This window comes from Haplochromis burtoni, unplaced genomic scaffold (assembly GCF_018398535.1).
Source record: "Haplochromis burtoni strain Fernald_Lab_line unplaced genomic scaffold, NCSU_Asbu1 Contig_152, whole genome shotgun sequence".
Classification (NCBI taxonomy): Eukaryota; Metazoa; Chordata; class Actinopteri; order Cichliformes; family Cichlidae; genus Haplochromis; species Haplochromis burtoni.
The window spans coordinates 1257173-1274499 of NW_024582513.1; the positions used below are offsets into that span (position 1 = coordinate 1257173).

The 17327-nt window shown below is 40.3% G+C and overlaps 1 protein-coding gene across 1 annotated transcript in view; it reads left to right on the top strand.

Annotated features, from left to right (window-relative positions):
* Positions 1–14504: 14504 nt before the first annotated feature.
* LOC102313369 (claudin-7-A) overlaps positions 14505–17327 on the top strand; it is a 3374-nt gene continuing 551 nt past the window's right edge. Inside the window, exons 1-4 of the mRNA XM_005931912.3 lie at positions 14505–14959; positions 16813–16977; positions 17069–17153; positions 17252–17327. The exon at positions 17252–17327 is cut by the window's right edge and continues 551 nt beyond it. Of these exons, the coding sequence (XP_005931974.1) occupies positions 14737–14959; positions 16813–16977; positions 17069–17153; positions 17252–17327 (549 nt within the window). The 5' untranslated portion in view covers positions 14505–14736. The remainder of the gene's footprint in view (positions 14960–16812; positions 16978–17068; positions 17154–17251) is intronic.

Below are 17327 nucleotides of genomic sequence, written 5' to 3' on the forward strand. Positions count from 1 at the left end.
AGGACAATACAGGATAGAATGAAAACAGGTTTTGTGTCCTGTGTTGTTGATGTCATGATGTTGCAGTGCACTCACACAAAAGCATGGCTTGCCATTAATGGTTGCTGCAGGAGAAAGAAGATGAAGAGGTAATTTCATGACACACATCAGTGATGTAGATTTAAAACACACTTTAACTGAAATACAGCAAAAGTGTAAACTGTTTTGATAATGTGGGGACATTAGTTACGTTAGCTAGCTAACTAGCTAGTTAGCTAATAATCTTTAGCTACTTACCGTATATCACTAAAGGTTATTAGCTAATTGTAACCTTCTGATCCACTGGTCTGCTTGTATCTCATGAGTTGCCAGCCAAGGAGCTAATGTGTTATTATTTCAGTCTGTTAAAACATTTCTATTCCTATTTTGATCAAATTGAGCTTCAGTGTTTGTTTACAATACAGCTCCAGATCCTGGTGATAGCAAGTCAAAATGATGTTACCTGTCCATGTCCAACAGCAGCCTGTATTCAGTCTGAATATTGCTATAAACTGAAACAGATCCATTTATGTATTTTATTCACTGTAACATGTAAATTTACGAAAAATGATGAAGCTGTAGTTTCTGTTTTCCACACATCCATCGATGATGATTTCACATAACTAAACAGTGTGCTGTCCTGTTGTCAATTGTGGACGCCCCACTTGCTCTTATAATAATTATTGTAAGATTATATATATATATATATATATATATATATATATATATATATATATATATATATATATATATATATATATATATATATATATATTTATTTATTTATTTAGGGGTGCAACGATATTCGTATCGATATTATTTATTTTTTTTGAGGTGTACACCTCACCCCTGGCGTCGTTGCCCACCTCTCAATTTTAAATACACGTAGACATTGAGGGCTAGCAGGAGGGACTATGCGCTTACCTGCTGCTCTCTGGCAGGTAGCTCCATGCCCTCCTGGGTTTTAAATGCACCTTAGAACACACATGCATCAACACTACAATGAGCGGGTGGAGGGAGGTTTGGAGTCTTCTCTCACCCCCATTCTCTGCGGCCTGCTGGAGCGGGGGGGCTAGGAGGAGGAGTTGGCCGTCCGACTGCGGTCTGGAGTGTGGGGCCTCCCTGCTGCTGCGGAGTCGGGGCGGTCTGCCTCTCCCCACCGCAGGGAAAAGGGTAACACCACCTGGGTCTGGGTGCAGTTCCCCCCTCCAGGGGCAAGGGTACCTAGACCCGGTTTGTAGAGTACGCTTGGGGAGTGTGATTGTGTGTACAGCGTCTCTTTATGTCTGTCTCCACGTTGGTTGAGTGTGGAGTAAGTGCATATGAGAGCATGAGGGTGGGAATGGATGTTTGTATCTGTGTGTGCCTGTATGTCTGTGTCTATATGTCAGGTTGGGTATCAGACGCCACCTCTCTGGGGACATCTCAGGCCCTCCAAGGTATTGGAGGCCTATCTCCCCCCACCACCACTTCCCCTGCCGGTGGCGGACTCCCTCAGACATTGGTGCGTTGGTGGTTCTTTGTGTCCGGGGATGGGCGTCCAGGTACACACCGGCTCACTCCTTGGCGGCCGCTTATCGGGGCCTGGAGCCTGGGGCTCGCTCGGTGCCACTTCGGAGGTGGGGTGCCCCCGGCCTCTCGGCCTGGGGCTCGGTCACTCAGGCGCAGCTGGCTGCCGGCGGAGCTCACGGGCGCGTCACTGCAACTCCCCCTGGCTTCTGCTCCGCGGCTGCTGAGTGAGCCCTCATCTGGGACTCTCCTCAGCTCTTTACTGGGACAGTGGCGCGGCTGCCCCTCTGTTGGTCTTCCTTGGTCTCTTGTGTTCTGGGGGCCTCTGGATGTCTGGAGTTTTGATCTCCTCCATACCTGCTTCATGCCCTGGAGGACGGGGCTGTGGCCCCCCCACACCCTCTAGCAGATCATTACATGAAGGAACCTTTTAAAAAAAACATCATGCTCACAGGTGTACACACGGGTGATCACACCCACAAACTACACCCTTTTTGGCTCCTACCTCAAAGCACACTGTGTTCTGTTGATCTTATGTGCTGCACAATAATGTTTAATATTTAGTATTTACTGTCATATTCCCATATATCATTGTGATGTTGTTTATTCTATTACTCTTGTTCTCTTCTGCTTGTTTTCTTTTTTCTTTCTCAACAGGTGATCCAGGTGATGATATATGCATTTTTTTTTCTTTTCTGCCCGTTCTGTTGGTTTTTGTTTTTGCCCTTCTCCCCCGTCCCTCTTCTCAGCTGTTTCTCTTTCCCTCTTTCTTTCTCCCCTTCTTTCCCCCAGTCAAGTCTGTCCCGTATTCAGAAGTGAAAATAAAATAAACAATAAAAGGTGAATCTAAATGGACCATTACGGCAAGGCTGGGATGGTCAATTTGGTAAAGTAAATCCGTTGGGCATCTTTCTTTGCCTTTAGACAACAATTCTGATGGCAAAAGAGCCAAACGGGACGGGCAAAAAAAAATAAAAGAAAATAAAGATTATATTTTTGTCATTTTCTAGTTTCTAGTTGAATGAGGAGGGTGGAGATAGAGGGGGGAGAGGACAGGTTGCACAAGAACAGGAAGAACGAGGGACCAAATAGTGAAGTTAACTGGAAAAACAAAAGTTATTTTTCACAAAGTAGTTTTTTTTTTCATGTATTTCAGTGATGCTCAGTGTGCTTTCCAGTAGCACACTTAAAAAAACCCAGTGGACATTGTAAACATAGCCTATTGATATGAATGACAGGTTTTTACAGGATTCATGTCACTCTAAACATGGCTTGAACAGGATGGATGCCATTACATTGACATGGACTTATAAATGTATTCTCCACTCGTGAAATCGGGGTACATGATGCTCTGTGCTGTGTCTGCTTAATAAAGGGAGGGTTTGTACTGTATGAATTGAAAAACTTTGTGCACATGTCTAAGGAGTGGCAGTGTGATTTTCCAGTGTCTGTACTGAATAATGCCACTTTAAGCTTGATGATTTGTTGGACTTATCTGCTTTGCCAAAAATGTTTCTTTAACTTCCTTAAAGACTTAGCCTTTGCCTTGTGTTTAATAACTAAAGGCTCCACGCTAAAACGGGTGGATTAGATTGAAATCTCTGATCATTCACGCTGAATTACACTCAAAAAAGAACTATTTGAGTGAACATTAAAAAATAATGGAAAGGATTTCCATGTGATTAAATTGGTTTATTTTAGCATTATACAGTTCTGTTATTCCAACTTAATGTACTTGAGTGTGACCAACTTAATTAATTAATGATGAATCAACATATTTACTTTAGTTGAGTTCAGCTTAATTCAATTGAGTTGATCCAATACATGCAAATTATGTTAGTCCAAAGAAAGTACATAATGCTACTAGAAAGGCATTTATTAACATGGAAATCTTTTCCATGAGTATTTTAAGTTCATTTAAAGAATTATTTTTGGAGTGTTCAACAAATCAGAGTCTGGTTAACATAAAGCTTGTCATGCGCATCTTTTTTCCCCCTCCAATTTATTGGATTTAAGAAATGCCATCACTCTTGTCTATCCTTTTCTGCTTGTCCTGGGGGGTAACTGCACGTACCCAGAGAGACACAACAAGGAGAACATGCAGACTCCACACAGAAAGGCCCTGGCCAGTTGGTGGATTTGAACTCAGAACTTTCTTGCACTGATATAACAGTGCTAACCACCATGCCACCAAGCTGCCACTCCATACTTTAAAAGAAGTTGGAAAGCTGTGAATTTGATACAGAATTTTCTTTATGTTGTTGTCTTTGACAGGTTAAACCACAATAAATAGCAATAGCATACACATGGTGTATGTATGCTTTTCTGCCTGACATAACCCCCGATATTTTCCTGTCCATGACTTTGTAATATTACGAGTCCAGGCTACAAATCAGAGTATATCATGTCATCATATCAAGAATCTCTTTTTTTTTGTCCCTAGCTAGCGGCCAGCAAGGTAGGCTGTCCACGAAGCCAATATGCACTGTGGGTTCCGTAGGGATTCCAGCTTGGTCAACGATGCACTTCCAGTCCTTGCGATCTGTGGCCTTAAACTTTACCTTAGATGTCATTGTTTAAGATCATCTTCAGTTCAACAAGAATAAATTTAACTAGTTTTAGGTTGTTGAATTTCATGCAGATCATACGTGATTTAACTACCGTAGAAACATAAAATCCTTTTGTTCAAATTACATGTTAGACTCTTGTAAATGTAACTAATTTGGTTGCTTTTGAAGGTAACATAGTAATGTTTATCCCACTGAATTGAGGTTTGCAAATGTGAAAAGGGTGGATGACATTTGGAAACAGCTTATTCCATTAATGTGAATTAACCTAGAATTGCCCCTGCATTGAAACACTTTCACTTTTAGGTAAGGCCTAAATTACTTTAGTATAACAATCAACAGAAGGCGTTATTCAGTTAGGCCAGTATTTGGTTGCTGGCAGCCATTGCAGCTGTCATTCAGAAGGAGCAAATATCTTCTCATTTTACTCCACAAGTAGAAAAGGCATTCTGGTGGGCCAGAAGGAAAATAATCCAACGCTGTAATCGCTCTTCACTGATCACCCTTACGCTAGCTGGTGGAATAGAGGCAGCTCCTTCATGGTGACCAGTTGAAAAAGGCCAGCAACCAGATGGCTTTACGACTAAGTAGAGAGTGTTTGAAGAATAGTGTGCTGCGAAACAATATTCCTTTCCAGCGTCCTATTAATGCCAAATATGAAATGTTATACAGCTAACGCGCTCTTAGCAGCTATTCCAGCTTTCATGTGAGTTTTAATAGAAAAAAAAAGGAGAAGCATATTAGTTTGTTATGTCACGAAATGGAGCATGGACACTTACTTATCTTGATTTGAAGCTCTTCAGATGTTGATGCATTTGCTCTCGAGGCCCTCACAGTCACTTTGAACTTCTTGAGTGCAAATTATATTTCTTAGAGTGCTTTGCCGTTCTGTATTAGTGATGTTCTGACACGGTCAGTGCAGTCCGCCTGTATGTGTATCACCCATGAGAATACTGTGCTGACAAATGTGTATTTTTCTGTAAAAGTTATTAGTGGTCAAAGGTGCGTCCCGAAGACAAAACACTGTACTGGTATGGATTGTAGAGCTGCCTCTTGGCATTGCACCTTTCCAGCCTTACAAGTTAAATTAAAGCATTGTTGTGCCTTCTTCCTTCTTTGTGTGTATATGTGGAGACCAGTTGTTTATACTGAACACAGCATAGGTTGCCAGACTGTTACAGAATGTGCCCCAAATCTCCAGCTTGACCTCTGAGGTCAGAAGTGGAGAAGTGGCGGTCAGAAGGCAAAATTATTTGCTAGAACAACTCAGATTTCACTTTTCTTCAATTTTCTTCAAAATTGCCCCCTTATCCAATTGACAATCTTGTTTGTGGTTTCCAACGGCCATAATCTACATTCAAATTCAAGGAGTTTTCATGGAGGTTACTGAAGTAAAACATTATGATGTTTAAGATCTGAAAGCTCAAGACAGCAGCTGCCAGTCTTCTTGTGTGTCTCTTCCTTGCTCAGCATTGGACTCTCCAAGTGTCTCAGACGATAAGCACAACCAAATCAAAACAAAGTCTGTCAGTTATTTGCAGCTCTTTGGCATGTCTGTAGTTTCTGCAGCCTGATATATATTAAGAAAAAAATGTCTGTTTTTTTCCCTCCTCTTTGGCTCAGCATCCCTGCTGTCAAATCTGTCAGTATAAATCCAAAGGACAGAGCAAACAAGAGAAATAAATATACATATCATGTACACACATACATATATCCATATTTTTTTTCTGATGGGGAATTAACAAACTAACATCTGTCTGATCTACTAAGAAGCAATCTGTCTTTTCAAAGACCTAAGATTATTTAACCAAAACATATCAGACGGATGAATAGCTGCAATTACGTCTCTCGTTCACGACCCAGCAGTCAGTTACATATTACAATCTGTCAGAGATAACTGTGGTAAATTAATGCCTCGCAGACTTTGATAATTAGACTACAAGTTATATTCTGGAGCCAAAGTTGAGCAGCATCTGATCGAGGAGATTATTGTGCACTCTGGTCTGTCACAACAAGTTCCCCTTTGAGATGTGACCTCAGTCAGGGTCAGACAGCCCGCTTTCTTCCTCTGATCCTTCTTTTGCTTAATGGGAGCATCTTAAATCTCATGGAAGCATGACTCGCGCATTTATATAAGATTATTCTGAGTAAACCCACACAGAGTGAAGCAGTCTGTGCTCAGACTGAATGGAGCTTTATATTTCTTAATGTAACAAATAAGGATTAAGGCATTAAACCAAATATAGTTCTCAGGGTATCGGGAGGAACCAATTACCCTCAGCATGTGTAGGTTTCTATTATAGGAATCTACATGCTAAATTTGAACAAACGTGGGAAAATCACAACCTTGCACCGCGTTTAATTATGTTTTCCCAGTGAGTGCCAATGTTCTCCTGACTGCACGCAATTCACATGGTCTGTCGTTGATTTTCCTGTCAACAGCACAGCATCAAACGGATGCAGAGAAATGATAGAAAAATTTGAAAGAATTGCATGTACATTATGGGAATGCATATGAAAATCATGCTTTACTATTTAGCATCACTTCTAAATATGAAGCAAAAGATGTCATAAAAAGTAATTCTAACGAAAATGAACATTTAACATTTTAGTAAAAGTTTGCTTAGAGGAAAGAAACTAAATATAAATCATATCAGTAAGTAATATTCAAAGATGTTGAGTTATGTCAGTGAGACACAGTGTCTGTGTTCCTGCTTCATTCTTCTCAAGTGTTGTCCAATGCCCGAGATGTAAGAGGGCAATGAAAAACATTTTCTAAAGGTACGAGTAAAGCCTTTTACAGCTGCTGTCGAAATACTGCCAAATTTAGATAGTTGGCTAAAGTTTAAAATACTATGTAAATTTAGGCATTAAGATGTGGTCAAGATGAACTGCAGAAGTTAAAGCCGATCATCAGAAGGGACAAAAGGGTGATTTCAGTGATTTTGAACATGGTATGGATTGGTCTGAGCATTTCAGAAATTGCTGATCTACTGAGATTGTCTAACACAACCATCTTTATGGTTTATAGAGAATGGTCAGAAACTATCAGTTCTCTGGGTGAAAATGTCTTGTTGTTGCTAGAGGTCAGAGGAGAATGGCAACACTGCTTCAAGCTGAAAAGTAGGTAACAGTAACCTCGGTAACCTCGGCAGCCGGAGGTGATGGACGAGGGGCGCGGGGGGTCCGCGCCTGCCGGAGGAGGAGGAACAGCCGGGTGAAGGGCTGCTCTAACAGGTGTTGTGGTGGAGGAGCCGCTCCAATTTGAGGCGGCAGGCGAGGCGCGCGAAGGTCTGCGCCAGCCGGAGGAAGAGGAGCCGCGCGAGTGGCTGCTCCAGCCGGGAGCGGCGGCATTTACAGAGGAGTTGCGCGAGGTGACAGAGGTCCCCGTGTTTTAACAGGCGGGCGTGTTTGCGGCTGCCATGCAGGTGCGTCCGCACGGCACCGCAGACCACGCCCACCACAACCATTCATTACAGCCAAGCTATTCAGAAGACCATCTGTGAAGAAGCAGATTGGTTATTGCAGCAGAAGACTACTCCGGTCAGCTTAGAGCAGGAAACTGAGTCTGCAATGCAAAACTGGACAATAGGAGATTTTTAAAAACGTTGCGTTGAGTCTGCATTTCTGTTGGGACACTGTAATTGTAGGGTCAGAATTTGACATAAACAACATAAAAGCATGGATCCATTGTGGGGGCAATGGGGGGGTAATGGCGTGGGTGATATTTTCTTTCCTCTCTTTGGGCCCCTTACTACAGCTTGAGCATCATTTGAACTCCACAGCCTACCTGTGCACTGTTATGACCACAGCGCACCAATCTTCTGATGGCTGCTTCGAGTATGTCATCTCAAACTGCTTCTTGAGCATGACAGTGATTTCACTGTACTCAAATGGTCTCCACAGCCACCAATTGCGCACTTTTGAGATGTGGTGGAATAGGATGTTCATAGCTGTACATCTCTCAGGAATGTTTCCAGCACCTTGTTGAATCTATGCCATGAAAAATTTAGGCAGTTCTGAAGGCAAAAGCAGGGGCCATTCCAGCTGTGTATCTATCTTGTTTAAGATCATAGCTGATTTCTCCACCGCTTTATGGGACAGGAATGACTGCTGGCTCTTTCTTTTTTTTTTCCATAGTGTTTGCTAGAAAATAGCAAATAAGAAGTAGGCTTATAAAACACAGTTTGTGATCATCAAGATTAAAATTGCGTCCATTTGTTTTACCTGTATATATGTGACCCCATGACGTTAAATGATGAATATAAGAAGTCCTAACATACCCCGTGTCCTTAAATATTCAAGCTCCTCTAAATATATGAACAGCATCATATACTCATGGATGTTTTAGTAAAAGCGTGAGCTAAAATGGCTGTGTATAGAACTGCTTTGTGTTCTATTTGCTTTAACCATTAGATGGCAGCATTTCACTTCACATGTCTGTTTGTTTCACCCCTGTGTAACCTTATGTCCTTTATCCTGCTTCCAAGAATCATAAAGAACAATTCTGGGAAAAAAGACCTCAGGTGAGTCATAACTGTATGAGGAAAAGTCCTACGTGATATGCTGAGGTTTCATGCAAACTATAAAATCTGTGATTAGAGAATTTTTGAAACTATGTTAAAATTTCAAAGGTTTTGTTTCATTTTAAAGAGTTCCAGTGAGTTATTTCCTTACGTTGCTCTATAAAATGAACTAAACTACAAAAACTTGTTTGGTTAGTTTGTATGTATCCTGAGGTCAGTAATGTGGATTATAAACCAAACAATAAAGGTGTGATTGATAAGAAAAATTGGATCAACTGTTTAGGAAGTACAGCTATTTTTATACATAGTCCCCACAACCTAACATAATTTTGCAGATGTTAATTTCTTTTAAATCATAACCAAATATTCACTTGAGACTTCTTCACTTTACTGCAGCCACCTTGAATTACTGCTTCAGTGCGGGTGCAGATCTAACTTTAGTATTTAATAACTCAAAATCACCTGTTGGATTGAGATCAGGTGACCGACTTGACCATTGAAGAATATCACATCCCACACTTGACCATCTCTTGGGCTGCTTTGGGTCAATATCTATTTGCGCTGTCCAATCAGTTTTGCAACATTTGGCTCATTGTCAGTAGAGAGTATATTGCCCTGTTGATCCTGCTTCCGTCTATCAACAGTCTGTGGTCCTCTTTCCTGTTTCAGATTGAGAGATATGACAATTGTGTGATATCGTGGTACTTCTGTGTCCTTGGCTTGAGGAAGTAATCTGCTTAAATGCACATTGAGTCACCTTTTAATGAATTAATATATAAACCACAGGATTTTACATGTTCAAGGTTTTTATTCAGCTGTGTTTCTGATGATTTTTAGGACTCAAGCACATTTCAGCTGTGCTATTGAGGAGTTGAGGAGTGGAAATGCACAATATTCTCTTTTTGAAAATATTGTCCTCTTTTTTCATTTGAGTGCACAGCAGAGGAGAGTCTGTTTAACTGCTGACTGCAATGTTATAGCATTTTTTTCTATCTTCTTTGATTTCATGTTATGACGGCGACAAATGCATAAAAATTTTGGGGGTTGCTCTTTTGTTTCTCAAAAAAGTGGACTGCTGTCTGTTGCAGTAGATGGTTCTGTATATTTGAATTTTTAAACCAGATGCAATTCCTGACGCAATGCTCCCCAGAGGCTAGGATTGTGTTTAAGCCCAGTCACATACCCTAGAGATAGAAGCATTACAACAGCTGAATACATGTTATAGTAATTTGTTTTGTTTTTTTTCTAAACAAGCCTTTTGCTAATTTCTCGTTCTCATGAACACAAAAGAATAAAAAAGATGTTCAGCTGAAGGGAGCAGTCGAATGGGGGTTTATAACATGGTGTCCGGTGTCTGAAATCTACACCTACTGCTTTAACTTCACTTAACCGTGTTAAACTGTTTGGAGGTGAGCTGTGAAAACAAGCAGTTGAAGAAGAGTGGTAAGCACTACGTTGGTAAAAGCTTGACTGCAGTGCAAAGATCGATTTTAGTCAGTTTTATGGTCATTCAGCCAATTAGTGTTTTGTTTGCTTGCTTGCTTTCTGGTGTTGGAGATTTTTTTTTTAAGTATAGCCAAAGGTCTGAAGGCCATCGACACAATTCATAAAATTCAGCGTGTAGAGCAAATACAGATTAAAAGACATGAACCTATTATTTCTTTCATCCGTTCAATTTTGTGTTTTTAACATGCTCGACACTGAGCTTTTGTAAAATGTTCCATAGAAATAAAATCACTTTGAATCAGATGAAGTTCCCTTGCATAGTTTTGCTTTCGTTTTTGAGTATGTGTGGTTTTTGTTTTTGAAAGGCAAATGATGTGTCATACTGGGATATATAAAAACTAGCTGCTTCCACTGACTTGACAGATTGCTTGTCTGGTTGGTGCAATTTGCTAATAATTACCAAACTCGTTATACACAGTCCCTCCGCTGTTGTTATATACTCACTTTTCCGCTTTAAAAAAACAGTACCTATTTAAATCTTTTTAAGCAACACATCCTCCCTTTGCTTGTTTTTCTTTTATTAGCTAACCTGTTCAAACCCCTGGCTTCCATCCAGCTTCACCTTTTCAAATCTTACAACGACAGGAGGAAATGGCCTGTTGTTTAGGCTCAACGAACTAACAATTTGAGATGGAGTTGTGGGGGAGGGGAGCTTGTCAGGCGATGGCTTTAATCATGTGCCCCCCCCCCCCCATGACGTAGTTCACAGTCACAGAACGTGGGGCACGTGGCTACGTTTACGGCGGGTTAACTAAAATGTAATGAATAAATTGAAAGTTTAACATATCTGTCCAACAACAGATAAGAGATCTACCGGCAATCCTCCCGAAACTTCCGATGAAAGGACACGCCCTGTGAAGCAAAATTAAAAACATTTTAGTTGTTCCGTTTGCTGCCATCGCGTCGAATGAGTCATGTGACTGACCAAAACTCAAGAGACAAGTCAAAAAATATTTATCGTTTACTTTCTGTATGATGACTCACAGTGGTGACATCAGATTTAAAGTGAAAAGTCTCGGTTTCATAGTAGAACACCTCTGCTCTACAATTTACTTTTTGTTAAGATGTTACACACTGGCGCAAAAGCAGGAATAAGAAGTCCACGTGCCTAGCCTTATCGGATTTACTTGTAGGTGGAAATTGCATTTGAATGTACAATTTTATGCTTTCCATCAACTCCAGCAGATCCTTAACAAAACCTGTTTGACTGCTGATTGAGTTGGCGCCCACTGCTACCACACAGTTGGCAAACAGAAAAAAGTCAAAAGAGAAAGAGAGCCCTATTTTTCATTCTTTCTATATCAAATATATATTGATTGATTATATCTATGTAATCAAAATTCAGATTTCTCAGCAAGGTACATATTTAAATAATATGAAAATCCAGTTATTGGGAAAAAAAGAAGATGACACAAATCAAAGTACTGGATGTCTAGAATTTCTGACTGATAACTCGCATTAAAATCTCCAGCATTTCCTCATCTCAACTCATGTTGTTGTTGTGAATTGGTAAAGGCACACCCTCAGGGTGAGTAACACTCTCAGTCTAAGCTTCCTGAATTACTCCCCAGATCTTCACTTTTTTTTCTGTCTATAATTCCAGCAGTAAGACGTGCTTGATAGGAAAATACTCATGTAACATGGTGGCAATGGTTTTGGCCAATATTCATATGTAGTGAATATAAATACCCAAAGACAGAATGTACAAAATTAAATAATTATTTATTATTTGATAATTATTTTTAAATATTACAGTACTGAGGTAAGTTCATAGTCTTGAAGGTGAATTTTAACATGGCTTGTGATCATACTGTTTTACCCATGTGTCTCAAAAACAAATAAACAAACAAAAACACTCACACACAAAACTTATAAACTTTTTATTATTGTTACTGTGGTATTTGTATGAAACTTCACTTCCCACATTACTTCCAGGTATGTAACTGTCACTTCCCACTTTGGAAATTTATTTTGGCTAATAAAAAAGAAAGACAGTTTGTATTCTTATAATACTATTTATACAGCAAAGAGTAATATGAATGCTTAACAGAATGCCACCCACCAGCTCCCCAAGGAAAAGGGAGGATTGGGTTTCCCCCGCCTCAGGAATTATTATTATTATACCGCTCAAATAACCCCCCTCTTATATTGGTGCAACAAAACATACACAGCTAGGTGGAAGGAACTGGAGTCCAGCCTGTTGGACCGATTCCCTCTACAAGCTGTAATGGCAGATAAGGGTCTAATGTGTCGGCTGGAAAAGTTGGGGAACCCCTGGCTAACCCACACCCTCCAAGTTTGGCAGAAGGTAATCAACATTTGTGGGATACACAAAATATTAAAAATTTTCAGGTGGTTTGCTTTCGACTCAGATTTTATTCCAAACAGACACGACTCTAACTTTAAAGCATGGATATCTTATGGCCTTATGACATTCCTCTCTCTTATTCATAGAAATATTGTGCTCAGATTTGAGGTCTTGCGGGACAACCACAACCTGACAAAATACGACTTTCACAGATACCTACAGCTGAGATCACATATTGATCATGAATGCAAATTGTCCGACTTTAATGATGCTGAGTCGCATTTTTTCCTCATCCTGAAAAATGCCACAACCATGACCCTTACTAAATCCATTTCTAAACTATACAAAGCTCTCTCTAGTGCCAGCGAGGATAACACTTTGTACACTAAAGATAAATGGAAAAGGGAATCAGGGATTGCTATTTCTGTGGGGGAGTGGGAAAATGTTTGGTGCTGCCAGTGGTCCACATCCAGTTCTACAAGCTGGAAGGAACATGGCTGGAAGAATATTATTAGATACTTCAAGACACCATATCAGGAGAGATATAAAGGGGCTCATATGCAATGCTGGAGACAATGCGGCTCGACTGTTGCTAACCATTTTCATGTCTTTTTGGACTGTCCCAAGTTAAAAAATTTCTGGATGGGTGTCCAGACCTCCTTAAGCGCAGTGTTTAACGTTCAAATGCCTTTAGATTTTAAGGTCTTATACATGGGTCTGGTCCCTTTTCTGGAATGTAGGAGTGAGATTAAGTTGGTGCAATTACTCTTGGTGGCAAGTAAAAAAACAATTACTAGAAGATGGTTAAGCCCAGTCCAGCCTACCCTGGATGACTGGTTTGGGATCATTTTAGAGATATTTAGGATGAAAAAACTGTCATATCTGTAAAGAAATCAAAAGGCCAAATTCCACTAAATTTGGAACAATTGAATCCTATTCATTACCCCCACAAGAGCTGACTTCACTTGATCTCACTGTTACTTGTATTTTTGTAATCTACTTATCTAATTTCTGACAATTGTTAATTCACTTTTTTTAATTTACTTATATTACTATTGTTTATTTATTAATTTATTTATTTGTTTACCATGGCAGCAGCATGGGCATCCCCCCAGTTCGTGTTTATAGTTCCATATAATGTGTTGTGTATCTCCTTCTGGAGAGCATGTGAGCAACTCTCCTATAGCCAGTGGAGGATAATATGCACCTGTTGATCACTGTGTTTATCATTTGCTCTCCTGGACTTAATCTAAAAACCTGGAAGGACTCTGTTCCCATGTTATTCATATACTGCTATGCAGATGGATTTTTCTTGTCCATTCCAAATAAAGATATAATAAAAAAAACAACAAACAAAACAAAAACCGAATGGCCCCGTTATAGAAGGCCGAAGCTGCAGACTCTTTCTGGTCAGAAAAATCTGTCTCCAACAGATGCTGTCTGTACAGCTCAGTGGATAGCAATATTTTAATACTGGTTCACAAAAGTACAACTGAAAATGCTGCAAAATGTTGTGGTTGTTACTGTTGATTGGTTTCGCTTACTCAGCGTCTTCCTGTGGTAAGAATTGCGGCACTGTGTTGTTTATCACATTCTCACTATGTCAAGGTTTCTTAAAAATATCTTAATATATATATAGGTGAACATAAAATTAAGTTTTTATTATTATTTTATTATGTGTTAATTTATGATTGTTAATTTATTATAAATAATACAAAACTATTTATCCAGAATCTTCATTTTGACTGTCGAAACAGTTCAATTTAAAAGACCTCACTATTTTACAGCAGTAAAACAATTCCCCGTCTGTCTTTCTGTATTTCTTATCACTGTGTCAAAAGCGGGACAGGAAGTTGTAATATACATATATGTAATCTGTACAGTTTGTTATAAACTATTTATGGGCATATGCGTGGCATCGCAGTGGTCTGGTTCAGGAAACACTTACATCATGAAACTTCAGGTGTCTGCTGCTACGGCAGACGAAACTACGTGCGCGTCCCCGCCCACCTGTGAAACCGCCTAAAAAAGCTCGCTCCCGTTATTCCCTCTCCATTCAAGGTGCGGCAGCCAAGCAGGTGCGTGAGGAATCGTCGAGAAATCATATAGCTGTTGTTTGCTAACTTTATTTTTTAAAGCTAAGGAAAACGTGCCTAGATAGCAAAAGACGAGCCAGTTTTTTTTCTCGCAAGGAAGCAGACTTGTTTTTTTAAAGAAGAGAGAAGTCTGTGTCTTGAGGAGTACCTGAACAGGTGAACAGCGTCCTTTGTTGTTTCAAAGTCAAGTCGGAGAAGAAGTAGAAATGGCTAACTCGGGTCTTCAGATTCTGGGATTCGCCCTGGCTCTTCTGGGCGTGATTGGACTCGTAGTTGGTACAATTATGCCCCAGTGGAAGATGTCTGCCTACGTCGGGGACAACATCATCACTGCGATCTCCATGTACGAAGGACTGTGGATGTCCTGTGCGTTCCAGAGCACAGGTCAAATGCAGTGTAAAGTGTACGACTCCATCCTGCAGCTCAACAGTAAGTAACACGGTTGATGGCTTTAAAATAAGTACGAGCGTCCACATAATTTCTCTCTGTAATGGGCCAAATAGTTTAAAAGTTTAACGGCAGGGTCCGGCTTACTGTGAATACTGCGGCAACTTGTTGTACTGTCATTGTTCCTAAGATAGAAGAGGAAATTTTAATGTCTGGTAGGAAGTGACTTGCAGATTGTGTCTACTTTAAATCTTTCTGTTAACTTTTTGGCGCAGTCTGTAGCTTGGTTCTTGGTTTCCTAGAACTGGTCTAACCGGTTTAATCACTCGTTCTTTAATTTTCCTGTTTAAACCACCGAGGAAGGCTACACCTGCGCAGAGCAGCTCAGGTTCATAAAGGCTTTTAACAGGCCAAATGTTTAAACTTATCTTTTATTTTACACAAGGGAATGTCTGTGCACACCTTGGCAATGATTACCTATAAACCATTGTATGATAGAGAACCCCCCCCACCCCCACCCACCCACATGTGGAGCTTACCTTTCCGTGTGGGAGTTTATTTGACACCATTTACTCATCTATGTCTGAAGGCCATATGCAAAACCCTTCTCTATAGAGCAGAGCCACAAATGTTTCTAACAAACACCCAATGGCAGCGCCTTTTCGACTATATTCCAGGGGAAAAGCAAAAAAAGTGTAGTTGGGTCATGGAGCTGTAAAGTCTAGGTCATTCTTGTTGACCAAAGAGTTCTTACTGTTGTATTCCAACCATCTTTATGGCTCTTATCTCTTATTATAAATCAGTGGCAAAAGTAGGTTAATAGTAGCAGGGCAGCTTTATTTCCCGTGCTTAAAATTCAGCTGATCGAAGCTGTGCCCTGGGGTCAAACTGCCTGAAAGTCACTGTGGGACAGATCACATAACTTGTAGTTGTGAATAGCTAATTCACTTGATGGTTCATAGACCATTTCTTTCAATGAACAAACACAAACCCATCTGTATCAGGGCTTTTTTTTTTTTTTTTTTTTTTTTTAAAACATTTGATTACAATATCTGCAGCAGTGCCGTATCACCTCTTCAAACATGAACCCAATCCAACTCTGATAAGTACTGTGTGATTAAACCTGGTGGTTAGATATGGAGCAAGTGAGTAAATAATGGCCTGTTGTTCAGAAATGGATGCTTGAAATTTCTTTACCAACAATGGATACCAAAACTGGGGAAGGAAAAACACGAATTCAGAAGTGCGAACAAGTCGTTTCTGAGCTCGTTGTCTGATTTTTAGTGAAACCCAGATTCTGTCAGACGGTAGTGTGTGGTGTTTTTTTTGTTTTTTTGTTTTTTTTAAAAACAAAGTGTGCACCTGCTTTAAAAAGTGATCTGTTAGTGCCTGAGGTGGGGAGCGTCTTCCTGAAATGAAACCTGAAACCTGGTTAGACCTGTTTCAGACTTTCATGCATGTACTACCAGGCTCCCAACCCCCCAACCCCAACCCCTCCCCCTCGAGCTTTGTTAGACTTCCGGGTAGAGCCAGTTTCTGTGTGTCGTTGTTATAGGGAGTGGCAGTGAGACACAAGAGACGGGTCTCTCTGTTGTGTGTTTGTGTCTGTATTTCCACCACCTTCTTCCACATAGAAAATCTAAACACATAAGTCTGCAAATATAAGTGACAGCTTAGTATAGTTACCAATAAATTGCTGCAGGAAAATGCTGCTGTTTTGCTTACCGTTTTCTTTTTACCTCCTTTTAGATTCACGGTAGTAAATCCTACAGCCTGTCACCACACCCTTGTAATCCATGTAACATATTACAGAGTGCTTCATGTTTGTCACATTAACTGATGGTTTAACCCTGGCCCTTGTGTTTTTTTTTGTTTTTGTTTTTTTTTTAAACCAGGTGCTCTTCAGGCAACCCGCGCCCTCATGATTGTGAGCATTATTGTAACACTGGCTGGTCTGGGTGTAGCTTGCATGGGGATGAAGTGTACCAACTGTGGCGGAGATGACAAAGTGCGCAAGTCCCGCACTGCAATGGGTGGTGGAATTATTATCTTGATTGGAGGTAAAGAGCAATCTGACTTGGTTGTCTTTAATTTTTATTTATTTTTAAAAGGTTAACAGAGTGAATAATGTTGTTGTGTATTCTGCCACAGCTTTGTGTGCCATTGTTGCCTGCTCTTGGTATGCGAATGACATCATCCGGGCCTTCTACAACCCTTTCACCCCTGTCAACACTAAGTATGTGCATTACGATCTCAAACTGACCTTTGTGTACTCTGAATATCGAGTCATCTTGGCATAGTTCATCTGTTTGACTGACTAACTTTTTTTTCTAGGTATGAGTTCGGTGCTGCCATCTTCATTGCCTGGGCTGGTGCGTTCCTGACTGTTGTGGGAGGCGGCATTCTGGCA